At 40.6% G+C, this 14,876-nt stretch overlaps 1 protein-coding gene across 2 annotated transcripts in view; it reads right to left on the bottom strand.

Moving 5' to 3' along the window:
• PARP8 (poly(ADP-ribose) polymerase family member 8) overlaps positions 1–14,876 on the bottom strand; it is a 125,604-nt gene that overhangs the window by 20,926 nt on the left and 89,802 nt on the right. Inside the window, exons 15-16 of one of the 2 annotated variants that reach the window (XM_071580183.1) lie at positions 8,229–8,321; positions 2,390–2,515 (exon numbers count right to left, since the gene is read on the bottom strand). In XM_071580183.1, the coding sequence (XP_071436284.1) occupies positions 2,390–2,515; positions 8,229–8,321 (219 nt within the window). The remainder of the gene's footprint in view (positions 1–2,389; positions 2,516–8,228; positions 8,322–14,876) is intronic. The other variant, XM_071580184.1, reaches the window with a different exon arrangement.

Raw genomic sequence — 14,876 nt, 5'->3', positions numbered from 1 at the left:
ACCTCTACCTTGGACTTTCGGAGAGCAGATTTTGGCCTATTCAAAGAACTGATTCAGAGCATACCCTGGGAAACAACCCTTAAAGGTAAGGGGGTCCAGGAGGGATGGACATGTTTTAAGAGGGAGATTTTGAATGCACAGCAACAGGCTGTCCCAGTGTGCCGAAAGGCCGCCGGAGGGGAAGACAGCCAGCTTGGTTAAATAGGGAGATTCTGCAAGAAATCAGGGATAAAAAGAAAGTTTACAGACTATGGAAAAAAGGGCTGGCTACTTATGAAGAATTTACAGATAGAGCTAGGTCATGCAGGAAAAAAATTAGGGAAAGAAAAGTGGAATTTGAAGTAAATTTGGCTATTTCAGTTAGGGATAACAAAAAGTCCTTTTATAAATACATTAATAACAAAAAGAGGGGCAAGGAAAACCTCCATTCTCTGTTGGACTTGGAGGGAAATATAGTTAAGGAAGATGACGAGAAGGCTGAGGTACTTAACACCTACTTTGCCTCAGTTTTCACCAGTAAGACAGGTGGCCCTCAAGACAACTGGCCTCTGGAGCTGGTAGACAGGGAGAGGGAGCTGAATACCCCTCCTGTATTCCAGGAGGAAATAGTGACCGACTTACTGAGCCAGCTGGATCCTAACAAGTCTATGGGACCAGATGGGATCCATCCCAGGGTGATGAAGGAGCTGGCAGAAGAGCTTGCCAAACCGCTCTCTATCATCTTCCAACAGTCCTGGCTCTCTGGGGAGGTCCCAGATGATTGGAGGTTGGCGAATGTCACCCCAATCCACAAAAAGGGCTGCAAGCAGGACCCTGGCAACTACAGGCCTGTCAGCCTGACCTCTGTGCCTGGCAGGGTTATGGAGCAGTTCATCCTGACTGCAATCACACAGCACCTTCAGGGTGGACAAGGGATTAGACCCAGCCAGCATGGGTTTAGGAGGGGCAGGTCCTGTCTGACCAACCTGATCTCTTTCTACGATCAGGTGACCCACCTGGTGGATGAGGGGAAGGCTGTGGATGTGGTCTATCTGGACTTCAGCAAGGCCTTTGATACTGTCTCCCATAATATACTCCTGAAAAAGCTGGTAGCCCATGGCTTGGACAAGTGCACCCTCTCCTGGATTAAGAGCTGGCTGGAGGGTCGGGCCCAGAGAGTGCTGGTGAACGGAGCTGCATCCAGCTGGCGGCCGGTCACCAGTGGTGTTCCCCAGGGGTCTGTATTGGGTCCTGTCCTGTTTAACATCTTTATTGATGATTTAGATGTGGGGATTGAGTCCATCATCAGCAAATTTGCTGATGACACCAAGTTGGGAGGGAGTGTCGACCTGCTGGAAGGCAGGAGGGCTCTGCAGAGGGATCTGGATAGACTTGAGAGATGGGCTGATTCCAATGGGATGAAGTTCAACAAGGCCAAGTGCCGGGTCCTGCACTTTGGCCACAACAACCCCCTGCAGCGCTACAGGCTGGGCACAGAGTGGCTAGAGAGCAGCCAGGCAGAAAAGGACCTTGGAGTAGTAATTGACAGGAAGCTCAACATGAGTCAACAGTGTGCCCAGGTGGCCAAGAAGGCCAATGGGATCCTGTCCTGTATCAAAAATAGCGTGGCTAGCAGGACCAGGGAAGTGATCCTTCCCCTGTACTCTGCATTGGTGAGGCCACACCTTGAGTACTGTGTTCAGTTCTGGGCCCCTCAGTTCAGAAAGGATATTGAGATGCTGGAGCGGGTCCAGAGAAGAGCAACAAGGCTGGTGAAGGGACTGGAGCACAAGTCCTATGGGGAGAGGCTGAGGAAGCTGGGGTTGTTTAGCCTGGAGAAGAGGAGGCTCAGAGGTGACCTCATCACTGTCTATAACTACCTGAAGGGAAGTTATAGCCAGGTGGGGGCTGGTCTCTTCTCCCAGGCACTCAGCAATAGAACAAGGGGGCACGGGCTTAAGCTCTGCCAGGGAAAATTTAAGTTGGATATCAGAAAAAAATTTTTTACAGAGAGAGTAATCAGGCATTGGAATGGGCTGCCCGGAGAGGTGGTGGATTCACCATCCCTAGAGATCTTTAAATGCAGATTGGACGTGGCGCTGAGTGCCATGATCTAGTAAATGAACTAGAGTTGGACCAAGGGTTGGACTCGATGATCTTGGAGGTCTTTTCCAACCCAATCGATTCTATGATTCTATGATTCTATGATTCTCAAAGACAGTTAAACACAGCTACAAAGTTTTGAAAACAGTCACACACTTGACCTACATTCTGGAGCTGTATCTCCTATAGTAAAGGAGACTCCTCCATAAGAAGTCTGCTTTGAAATCTCATACAAGACTAAAATCAAGCAGCAACATAATTAAAGGTAACTACTTGGTAACTACTATGATTCTATGATTCTACTTACCCTGGGATTAAAGGCCAGCATTTGAGGATCATTAGGATCAACTACAGAAGGATATGGCTCAAAAATTACAACTTTCCTAGGTGACTCTAACGCAGATCGACACATGGATACTAACAGATCAACCACCTAGGGATGAAGAAAGACATTTATTAAATATGTTTACTTTCATACTCTATCTTCCACTCTGCTTTTTTTCACATTTTAGTTATACCATATTTCATAGTTACCTACATTGCCCAAACCACGTTATCCACAGGACATAGTTTCGGGCTAAAATTTTCCCAATAACCTGAACGGGGTTTGGATTCATCCCTGGCATACTATTCCAGGTGCATAAGTAGGACCAGTGTCTGTCCTAAATGTCAAATGCCAAATACATTGCTTGCACTTCTGTTCTCCCTTGTGCACATACATTAATTTCTGTATTAAATTCATTCTCTAAGGAAATGAAGTTGTGCTGGATCTGTGTGTCTTTGTATAGTTATGCCAGTGAAAATGTCGCTCAAGGACAAAGAATGGACTGTAAAATCTGTACCACTTCCTGCTGTTCTCCTGAAGACTGTGCTCAGAAACACTTGTAAATATTGCTTCTGCTAAGACCAAAGAACAGTGCAATGATTTAACAGTCATTTGAACAGTTCTCACTGGGGCATCCTCCACTTTCCACCCTGTGGTACAAAATTACAACACAGCTTTGAATATCTACAATTTCCAAGATTTCACTGCAGGGTCATATATGTAGATGTGTACACAGACATGTACTCATATGTGCACATAAGCATATATACAACTTTGCAATGGATTCTCATATACTTGTTTCAAAGTATGTAATTCAGAGCTTAAAAACAGCAATAACAAACATGAGAGAATGCAGCATCCTGGCAGCTGTGAAACAAAAAGCCAGCTAATAATGAAATCCAAAGCTGGCACATTAAAAAGTAGCTGCAAGTCAGCTCATTCCCCGTTTTTGTTGTGCCTTCTGAAAACATCTGTGTAAGAAAACAGACTTTCCATGAAAGAAAGGAAAAGCTGAGATAAGCTGTACTTAGAAGGCATCTCGGGTTTCTCCCACAAGTCCACATAGATCAGCTCTCATCTCTCAACTCAAGCTGTTCTAGAAGTTTTTATGTATCTGGCTTTGTATCTAATCATTTGGAGGGGAAAAAAATGAAGAATGAAAGTAAGGATGAAAGGGAAAAGGAACTGGGCTGTGGTGAGTCATGCAGCTGACATTCTCCTCCTCTGCTCCTTCAGCATGAATAGACAATTTTCTCCATTACTTCTGCTAGCTCCAGTTACTGACTCTCTCACATGTATAGAAAAATTAAGCTACTTAAATAATGATCCTTTCCTCAATTCTGCTCTGGCTACTTTCCATCTTATAATACCTGTAAGTGTGATGAATGTTTCAAAATAGGGCATATGCACTAGAATTTGCAAAGGCGACCAGGAGTCTGCATACATAGCCAGGCCAGGCAACAGGCCTGCCACTGTGTAAATGCATAACTGAAATTGAGCATGACTTCATACAACCTGCTTCTCAAAATCACTTCTTAGCCTGCAGTCACAAAATACTTCTAGAGAAGAGTTCTTTAAGTCCCCAGATCTCTTAATATAGTGATTTAAAGTTGTCTTGGATTATAATTTGCATTATAGGATTTTGTATTAAAATTGGCACAGTTCTTCTACTTAGAACACTGTCCTTAAGCCCTCCTTTAAACAAGCTGTTGACTCCTACATTGTTTCTGATTCTAGTTTTTTGAATGCCTGATTTCCCCAAGGTCATTGTTTTGAGTCAATGCAAGGCAAAGCAACTTATATTGGGAGGTAAATCTCATAGAAACTCTATAATACAACCTTGCATATGCATTTCTTGGTAATAGGAAGTGCTGTGATCTACTAACTGTCCTTAAAACGGGGCATGAACTCCTCCTCCTCATTAGCTGAGGGTACTGAAGTAAGCATGGATTAAAATATTTTCAAAAAGGACAAGATGACACCTCCTGATGAAAAATCCTGTTACAACATGATCCTCTCACACAGTGCCTCTCTTTCTCCAGACTCTCTACAGAAGTATGAACTATCAACAAATCAGACATTTAAACTTCAGGCATTTTACCTACGTAAGTAATACAAAGCAAGGTGAGTTCAGGCTTGAAACTTTTAGAAAGTACAATCACTTATTATTAAGTAGGAACTATGAGAATATTTGGAGCGACAAAGTAGGGGAGTATACCTTTGAAAACTAGCTGAAATCACAGAAGAACAGGATGTGATGTCTAATTATAGGAACCTGTATTTAGGTTCCTTCACTAGACAAAATGATTTGGAGGAAGATTAATTTGACAAAATATAGAGATTCATAATGTTAACACCTACCTCTTACTAGTCAGCCTAGTCAGCCTAGGCTTGCTAGGAGAGCCTGTTGGAGAAACAACCACTGTGACAATAGCCTATGCTGTGAATCATACTCTCCTAAACTAAGGACAAAAATAGCTCAGATATTCAAACCCTAGAACTGATCAATTCTTTCTAAAAACAGGAATAAGAGGTCAGCCAGATCCAATGTAGTGAGATGGCTGCAATGCTATCACTAAAGTGAAATTTAGCAAAATTAGGCCACCTAAGTCCAATGGGACAATAGAAAAAACCCCTTATCTAACTCTTAAGTATTCTTAAGGTTGAAATCACTTCAGAACTCTGCAGCAAAGCTCTGTAAACATAGTGGTACTCCAGAGATCTAGAGCAAGCTTCTCATATGCCCACAACAGTGATAGCTCCACAAAACTGAGAGCTAACCAGGGCTACCTCTCCCATGAACTCTATTTTAAAAAGTATATACCTAAGTTTTTTACTATTTTAGGAAAGCAATCTTCCAGATGTTTCAAGAGTTACTCAATAGGACCCCCTAGGAAACTGCTCTCAGGGATAAGGGAGCAGAACAAGAGCTCTCAAACCCTACACTTAGCAGACCAGAAAAGGAAGATAGGAAGCCAGCAGAAATTACTCTAGACCTACTGGTAAGAATAAAAGGCAAGAAGTAAACACACAGACAGTGGATATAGGCAGATCTTCTGGGAAGAATATAGGAACACTGCCTGCTTGTGTCATGATGGGGTGAGGGAGACCAAGGTGTGACTGAAGCTAAATTTGATGTGAGATGCAAATAGTGAGGGTTTCTGTGGGCACGTAAGCCAGAAAGGAAGGTCAAAGAAAGTGTACCCTCTGAACATGACTAGCAAACTGGTAACAGCAGACAAGAAGGCTCAAAAACTTGACAGCTCTTTGCCTGTCTTCAGTGGCAGTCTCCTCTTCGCACACCTCTCAAGTGGATGAAGCTCATCAGGAAGTGGGGAAGCAAAATGCTTCCCCACTGTCCAAGAAGATTAGATTTGAGAAGCACTGAGGAATCTGAACATACAGAAGTCTATGGGACCTGGTCAGATGCATCCCAGAGTCCTGAGGCAACTGGCTGATAGACTTGTCAAGCCATGCTGCCACAGCTGTCAGGTGAGGTACCAGATGACTGGAAAAATGGAAACCTTGCACCCATTTTTAAAAAGGGTAGATGGGAGGACCCTGGAAACTACCAACCTGTCAGGTGCCAGGGAAGACCATGGAACAGATGCCCCTAGAAGATGCTAAGGCACATGGAGGATGGGGACGTGATCTGAGACAGCCACCATGACTTTAACAAGTGGAATTCCTGCCTGATCAAACTAGTGGCCTATAATGGAGTGACTACATCAGTGAACAAGGGAACAGCTACACATGTCGTTTATCTGGACTTGTGGAAAGTCTTTTCACATGGTCCCCCACAATATCCTTCTTTCTAAATTGGAGAGAGATAAATTTCTTGGATGGACTGTCCCGTGCATAAGGAACTAGTTCGATGGTTGCATCCAGATGGTAGGGATCAATGTTCCAGCCCTGATGAACACTAGTGATGACTGATGTCTCTCAGAGGCTGGTACTGGGACCAATGTCATTTAATATCTTCATCAATGATATAGACAATGAGATTGAGAGCACCCTCAGCATGTTTGCATATTACACAAAATGAGTAGTACAGCTGACATGCCTGAAGGACAGGATGCCACCCAGAAAGACCTAGACAAATTGGAAAAGTGAGCCTCTGAGAATCTTGTGATGTTCAACAAAGCCAAGCGCAAGATGTTGCACCTGGATCATAGTAACTGCTGGCACCAACACAGGCTAGGGGAGGAAGGGATTGAGAGCCGCCCTGCCAAGAAGGACTTGGGAGTGCTAGTGGATGAGAGGTTGGACATGAACTGGCAATGTGTACTCACAGCTCAGAAAGCCAAATGTGCCCTGGGCTGCAACCAAAGCATAATGACCAGCAGGTTGAGGGAAGTTATTATGCTCCTCTGCACTCATGAAACCCCACTTGAGTACTGCATCCATGAAACCTATAGGACCAAGTCCACAGAAGGGCCACAAAAATGATAAGAGGGCTAGAATACCTTTCCAGTGAAAGCGGGCTGAGATAGCTGGGGAGAAGAGCCTGGAGAAGAGAAGGTTCTTAGGAGACTTTATTGCAGCATTTCAGAACTTAAAGACGAGGGAAATCTTTTTAGCAGGACCCTGTAGTAACAAGACCAGCAGTAAAGATTTTAAACAAAAAGACGGAGTTATGAACCAGATATAAAGAAGTTTTTTACAATGAGGTGGTGAAACACTCGCACAGATTGCCCAGAAAGATGGTAGATGGCCCGTTCCTGGAAACATTCAAGGTCAGGTCAGACAGGGTCCAGATCAACCTGCTCCAGCCAAAGATGACCCAGCTTACAGCAGGGGGTTGGACTACATGACCTTCATAGGTCCCTTCTAACACAAACTATCTGGTATCTGTATGTTGCAAACATAGGCATGTAATGGTCTTCGGACATCAGATGAAGAGGTGCTGTTCAGATCCCACATTCACATTCTCAAGTGATGAATCAAGTGTACACTGTTGCAAGCTTCTTCCTTTGAGGATATCCCCATAGGTGGTACTCAGGAACCTAACTGAATCATTTGTTTTCAGTGGCTAGACCCACTAGTGCTAGTCAAATAAACTGAACATTTGCTCTTTCAAAAACCCTATGTTCTTACGATGTAAAATTTTCTGACTAGAAAATCAGAGAGGAGTGCTTTTTTCCTTAAGATGTGTATACTTTTAGCTTAAGATCTTAAGAGGACTTTAAACATAAGTCTTCTAACATTAATTTACTCTAAGCATTAAATGGCCATTTGGAAACATACTTTAAAATACTTTAAGAAAATGATACCATAATAACTACATCAATAACTGAACTTAAGAGTCAGGAAGCAAGCTTATGTTAAATTTCTGATCCCTGAAAAGAACAAAAAAGAGCCCTATGTAGCAAGATCAGTATGGACTTTCCCACTGCTACTTAATGATTGAAACAACCAATATTCAGTGGATAGCTGCATCCCAAGAACATGTGCAGGAAGTAACTTATTAATTGCATGAGAGTAGCAATGGTTCATTAGGTGAAAATAAATGTGAATTATCTCCAAATGACAATGGCTGCCTTTATTAACAACCCAGGTGACCTAACTGAATATAACAGAACACAAAACCAGTTACTCTAATTACATGGAAGCACAACAATGGAAGCATCTTATTAGTACCATCAGAATGCACCATACATAAACCAGTGTGCTTAAAGCTACAACACTTGGACAAATAAGTAGAATACTTACCAAATAGTACTCATATGGAGTAAACAAGTCAAACACATACTAGAAAAGACTGAGAGGACACAGTATACTACTGAAATTCACACATCTATTAATCATTAGATATTTCTACCTGAGCCCCAGTTGCAATTTCATCAGCAGCTTCGTTCATCACTCCTAATGTTTGGAAAGCAAATACACAGAGCTCCCGTTCACAAACAGTGGGCTACACAGAGAAAGAAAGTTAATTTTATTTTTGTTCTACTTATGGGTTTGTGCTTTTATCATGTCATATTTATAACAACCCCCCCACATATTTAATGCTAATTCTTTCCTTCATATTTGAACTGCAACATTAATTCTAAATAGTTAGTACATATCAATTATTGAGGAAGATACATTAGAGGATTATTTTAATAACCTGAAGAACAAGAGTGAAGAACTCTAAAACTCATAAGTACTCACAGAGGCTAAACTTTAATCCAAACAAGATTACAAAACCAAAATTACAGACATAATACCCAAATGTTTGCAACACTACCCTATGTAAAAACTTCCTACATATTTAAAATTAATGGAGAACAAATTCATAAACCAAGGGCAGGAGGTTCATTCTTCACAATTTGTTACTCTGCTGTTGAGAACACACATAAAAATTTGATCTGGAAAACAAATTTCCTGGAAAAGCTACTTTTAATTTCTGAAAGCGCAACAAATTATTGGTAGACTGTAAGAAAATGCATTATATTTTTGTAGAATAAACACTTTATTTGGGAAGGCCACAGGATATTTCAATAAATAAAGGTCTTTCCATTCTTTTTCAGGCATTAAAAATATAATAAAAACCCCTTGCTGTTGAACCAGTTTTTGCTTATTCAAAAATAACTCACAATGTCATCACAAATAAAAAACTTTATCTAAATTGCATATGGAATGAGAATTGAATATTCTGACTTCATAAAGCAAACAAAGCAGAAACAAAAAGGAACACAACTTTAGGTAGAGCGAAGACGCATGACTTCATGGGCTCTTAGTTGTTTACAACCCTTAGAGTAACTCCACCTTATTTACTGAAAGATAATCAGCAGGTCCACTTTTTAAAGGCTCAAGTAATGAATCACATAGTGAATTATTATAAGTATTCCAAATGAACAAACATGAAACACAAACTAAAACCTTCCCTCAAATAAACCAATAAACACAATGTTTTAGGATAACGTTGAAAACAATCAAAATACATCTTGGATACTATTTCTTTGAATGCATATTATTAAATCTGAGCTCACTGAATATTAAAATTATCTTTGGTAGGCAACAGTGAACCTCTGTAACTAAAAATTCTGAGTGTAGCAACCCCAACAATCACTAAAGCATTTGCAGTGGCAACCTTTGAAGTTCAAGCTCAAGCCTCCAGAAAGCACTTGCAGAAATGAAAAAATTAATCAAGCACATAAAAATTTAGCAACAGCTTGGTCAGTTACAGGCATATTGTTGTACTTGTAAGTACATCCACAGCCCTTAAAATATACATTTGCTGGGTTTCAAAGACTCAAGACTTTATTTCAACAAATATCTGAAATCTGCATTGATATAGTCTCACATCAGTTGCTTTACAAGAGCTTTCATCCTTCAAGTCTAATAGTGTCACCCATTTGATCTACTTTATCTGCCATGTTCTATAGTGTTAGGCAGCAGACAAAGCCCAGCATGATCAAATTTGCTGTGCCATTGCAAGCTAGACAAGAGGTATTTACTATTGTCATTGTTCTCAAGTTTTCCACATTTAGAAGATGGTTAAATCATTTGCTTAGTTGGGAAATCGTGTTCGCCCTACCACCTTGACAATCACTATCACCAGTATATACCAACTTTCTTTATTCCAAAGCAAGGAATAGCTCTAGAATAGCAGGGCAATCGATGTTAAACCTTGCTTCCCATGAAGAAAAGTTTTAAGAAAATACTTATTTTTGGTATTTTGTTTACAGTCTCAGCAAAGTAAGTTATCCTGACACTTAAGGATGGCAAAGGGAACATAAGATTCATCATCATTGTTCTTTTTCCTGCTCCTGTGTTATGAACCCAGAAATGTCTGAGCACCTAGAAGAGGGATGTTAGGAAATGGTCATTGAACTTATGTATGACATTTGAAAGGCTTTTCTTTGGTCTCAGGTTAACACTGGAGAACTCTAGATATGAAGAGAAGACATAAACATCTCAGCTCTGAAGTGAAATAGACAACTGTTAGGTTCTATACAATTCTTTTGATTTTATGCATTTCTGTCCACTGAGTACTTAGTCAATAGAGCAAAATGCGGAGAATAATCCAACTCTAGTACAGAACTCTGTACTTCAACCGTCTGTCTTCATATATCCACCGTGGATGCCTTTTAAAACAAACTCTACCCATTTTAGGAGCACTTTTGAATCCTGTTTCTGAAATTTGTCTCTATCTAGCAAAATCAGGTGTTTTTAACCTAAATTTCCAAAAAGTGTTATCAGTGTATTCCAGGAGATGTTGATACAGCCATTTCAGTGTTCTCTTCTCCAGTCACTAGTTAGGCTCAACCATTTAAATTTTCTAAATCCCACCAAAATCAAAATATTAACTTGCAATTGAGAAGTAAACATTTGGAGAGGTTTTGTTTGTCACACACTGTGACTTGCCTATTCAGCATGACATTTTCTTGTTTTTGTTTTGTCTGCAATAGAGCATGCAAAAACCGGTAAAAACATACAAAAGCTAAGTTAATTAATCAATTCTAGAAGACAGAGTTTAAAGAAAACCACAAGCTTTACAGGGAAACTGGGATTCAAAGCTGCTCTCACTCTGCTGCTAATGTTTTGCATATTGCTAGTGTTACCCTTTATGGTGTCCACTTTTCTCTTGCCATAGGATGTAAGCCTCAGGACAGGAACATTATTCTGACTTCAAATCATAAATGTGAGAAATGGCCGTAGCCACAGTAAAGAAACAAAAACACTAAGACATTTATAAAAGCTGTGTTGTTCCAATATCATCTTTGAATACTCTTTGGTTAAATACATGTACTATTCAGCAAGCTGAACTTACCAAGAATTTTTGTGCATGCACACGAAGCATTGACATGTTCTCCCTGACATGGATCCATATCCACAGATGTACAGAATAACCACCTTTAACCAGAATACTAATTCTCATTGCTTTCAAAGGGAAAATACACAGCAAAATGGGGCTTATACACTTAAATATGGATTTCTGAATGTGAACTCTATCTTAGGTGTGTGCAGAGCTTCACAGATTACAACCATCACCTTGACAACACACAGAGCTGGGAGACATTGTTCTCCAATACATGAAGAAGGCAACTGGAAATCCTCTCAGCAACACCAGCTACCAGGGGTCTCACATGCACTTTATTTTTTCACTTGAAAATTAAGGTAAAGCCATTGGCTTTCACAAAACTACTAGCTAAGTGGAGATCCTGGTGCTGAAACACTATTTAGAAGGATCATTATTGCAGCAGTGAAAAGTCAGAAAAAAAATGTAAAATGCAGGCAGTTAACCTGAGACTGTAGATGCTTGGAAGCAGAAGGTAATGACAGAAGAAGAAAGCCTTTTCTAAATATTTGAAGGTTTCAGTCTTTCCCTTTAACCACCCCTATTCTTTGCAAAATCAGTAGCTCCCACGCAACTGCTGCTGTGATGCAAAAGGTCTCAATCAGAGTTCCTGTGTCTTACAATGTGTTTCTTCTTACTGCAGTGACTGAGACTGGCAGACATGCAAACAATCTAGGTACTATGACATATTCTGGTCCCTGGATTCACACACTATTTAAAATATTTTCCGGGCACTCTTTCAGTTCCAAAAAGGTGAAACTTTCATAGTCTATACTGATCTATCTTGGTACTTTCTAACGTGAGCTGCAACACTGTGTTCAGAAGAGCAACGTGCCAGCCCTTCATGTATCCTAAGGGATATCATACAGGCACTAATGAGGTTGCAACATAACTGACACACCTAAAAACTACTGATCTAATAGGAAATACTTCAGGGAAGGCTCCCTACCTGACTTACAATCAATGTAATAAATAGTAAAGGTGAAACCATTAGTAACCATCTCACTTCTTCTAATGAAAGCAAGACACATGGAGATGAAATCTTCAAATCTCAGTTCTGTTTCCTACTTTCAACCATAGCAACTCTTAGCTTTACTGGAAGGTAAACTCTCTGAATAGTCTCACAATATTCATGTGTTACATGGAACATGATGCTCAAGGACATGGGGATACCATAGTTGAAAGCAGATACAACCTGAAGAAAGATGAGAGTAGACTGCGGCTGAGTAAGAAATGTCAATTGTTCTATTTGGTTTTCTTTTGGCTGATTCATTTTCTGGTGTTTTTACTCACCAGATACATAAATAGATGGTGAACAAACAAACATTATAGAATTCAAGCTGGGCAAGGTGCACTTTGGTTAAGTTGTGGCAACAGGAAAAGCTATAATGCAGTCAGTAAAAAATAAAGTAACTGAAATCCATTCTGTGAGAGGCTTTTTTCATTAAAAAAAAAAAAAAGATAAACCCAGCCTATATTGTGGAGTAAGGATTAGAAGAACGACAGCTTTTTTCCACAAGCTTGGAATTCCACAAGCATCTTTGCTAAATTCCAGTCTCACTAAACATATTTGTACACCTATACTTTTCTCCATACTTCAGTGATGATTATTCTGTTCCAAAAATTTCCCAGCCCTGAGTGGCTGTGCTTCTGTGTTTTCAGTGGTGGCTAAGAATCTTGTATTCTAATGACAGAGAAATCCAAGTCCTCTTCAAGCTAGCAGGAGCCCAACATAATTCTAAATAAAAGTACATACTTTCAAATATATTAGGTTTAATATTTTGTATTGCTGCGTTTTTGCTAATCCCTGCTCTGTTCTAAAGAGGCCTCAGTCTGAGTTTTCAACACAAGATGGCACTCTAAAGAGACTTCTTGAGTGAAAAGTAATGATACACAGAGGATTTCTGAATTACCTTAAAGAACATATTCTGAGATTTTTTGATCCTGTATAATTGTCTCACAGGCCTTTAAAATCCATTCAATGCTGTTCTACCCATGGCTTTACTATTAATAAACACTAATTCCTGAGGAACTCAGGAAGACATAGTAAGAGACATTAGTTTCACACATAACTTACAGTATACATAAGCTGAGTAAAATCAAAGAATTACAGAAAGACAGGTTGGCAGGGATCTCTGGAGGTCACCTGGTCAAAAATCTCTGCTCAAGCAGGATCCCCTAGAGACAGTTGCCCTGCACAGACAGCTTTTGAATTTCTCCATTGATACAGACTCCACAACCTCTTTGGGCAAATTTTTCCCATGCTCAGGCACCTTCAAAAAAGGTGAAAAAGGCAGAAAAGTGTTTCCTGTAGTTCTAGCGGTACTTTCCTGTGTTTCAGTTTGTGGCCTCTGCCTCTTGCCCTGTCACTGGACACCACTGGAAAGAGGCTGGCCGCATCCTTTTTGCACCCTCCCTTTAGGTACTTATGGATGTTAATAAGACCCCATCTGTGCCTTCTTTTTACCAGACTGAACATACCCAGCTCTCTCAGTCTTTCCTTCTATGTAAGGGACTCCAGTCCCATTAATCATCTTAATGACCCTTCACTGGACTTTCTCCAGTAGTTCCATCTCTTTCTTACAATGAGGAGCCTAGAAATGGACACACACAGTGTAGCCTCATCAGGGCTGCATAGAGGGGCAGGACCACCCCTCTCCACACATGAGCCATTCTGTTGTTTAATGTAGTCCAAGATGCCATTAACCCTCTATTCTGCAAGTGCACATTGCTCACTCATGTTCAGTTTGGTGTCTTCTACTCAATCCAAACTGCTTGCCATTGGGCGGCCTGCAGCATACTCTGGTGCCTGGGTCTGTTCCTCCCTAGGTGCAGAACTTTGCACTTCTCCTTGTTGAACTGCATGAGGGTCTTGGAAGCCTGTTTCTCCAACCTGTCAAGGTCCCTTTGAATGGCACTCATCACTCTGTAGTATCAAATATGTCTCCCACTTTTTTCATATTTTCATCACCTGCAAACTCTCTGACGGTACACTCCGTACCATCACCTAGGTGATTAATAAGATACTAAACAGGACTGACTCAGTACTGACCCCTGGGGTACCTCCCTACTTACTAGTCTCGACTTAGACTTTAAGCCACCAATCATGAAACTCTGAATCCAGACATTCAGCAAGTTTTCAGACTACATCACTATTTCATCATTCAGCCCACACATCAATAGCTTGTGTATGAGGATCTTGCGACATGACACTGTCAAAGGCCTTACTGAAGTCCAGGTTCACAATATTCACTGCTCTCCCCGCATGTACCAGACCAGTCACTTTATCACAGAAGTTTATCAAGTCAGTCATGCTGCCTACTCCTGATGATTTTCTTGTCCTTAATGTTCCTAAAAATGGTTTTGAGGCTTAGCAGCTTCATTACCTTCCCATGCATCGAGGTGAGAATGACTAGCCTGTAGCTCTCTGTGTTGTTCCCTTTCTTGCCCTTCTTTAAGGGAGGACTGATATTTTCTTTTCTCCAGTCTTCAAATATGATTATACATTTTTATTATACAATCAGATTCTTAAATATAATAGCCGCTTTCGTTAATGACTCATGATCTCATTACATTTAAATGTTTGTAGTAAAATTACATGCTGAATTCCCAAAACAAGAGATTTCTCTTCTATTACAGCAGCAAAACTGTTGCATTATTAAAATTTAATTTGGTCCTTCCCCA

This window comes from Pithys albifrons, chromosome Z, assembly GCF_047495875.1.
Source record: "Pithys albifrons albifrons isolate INPA30051 chromosome Z, PitAlb_v1, whole genome shotgun sequence".
NCBI lineage: Eukaryota > Metazoa > Chordata > Aves > Passeriformes > Thamnophilidae > Pithys > Pithys albifrons.
This window is presented reverse-complemented; position numbering and strand designations above follow the sequence as displayed.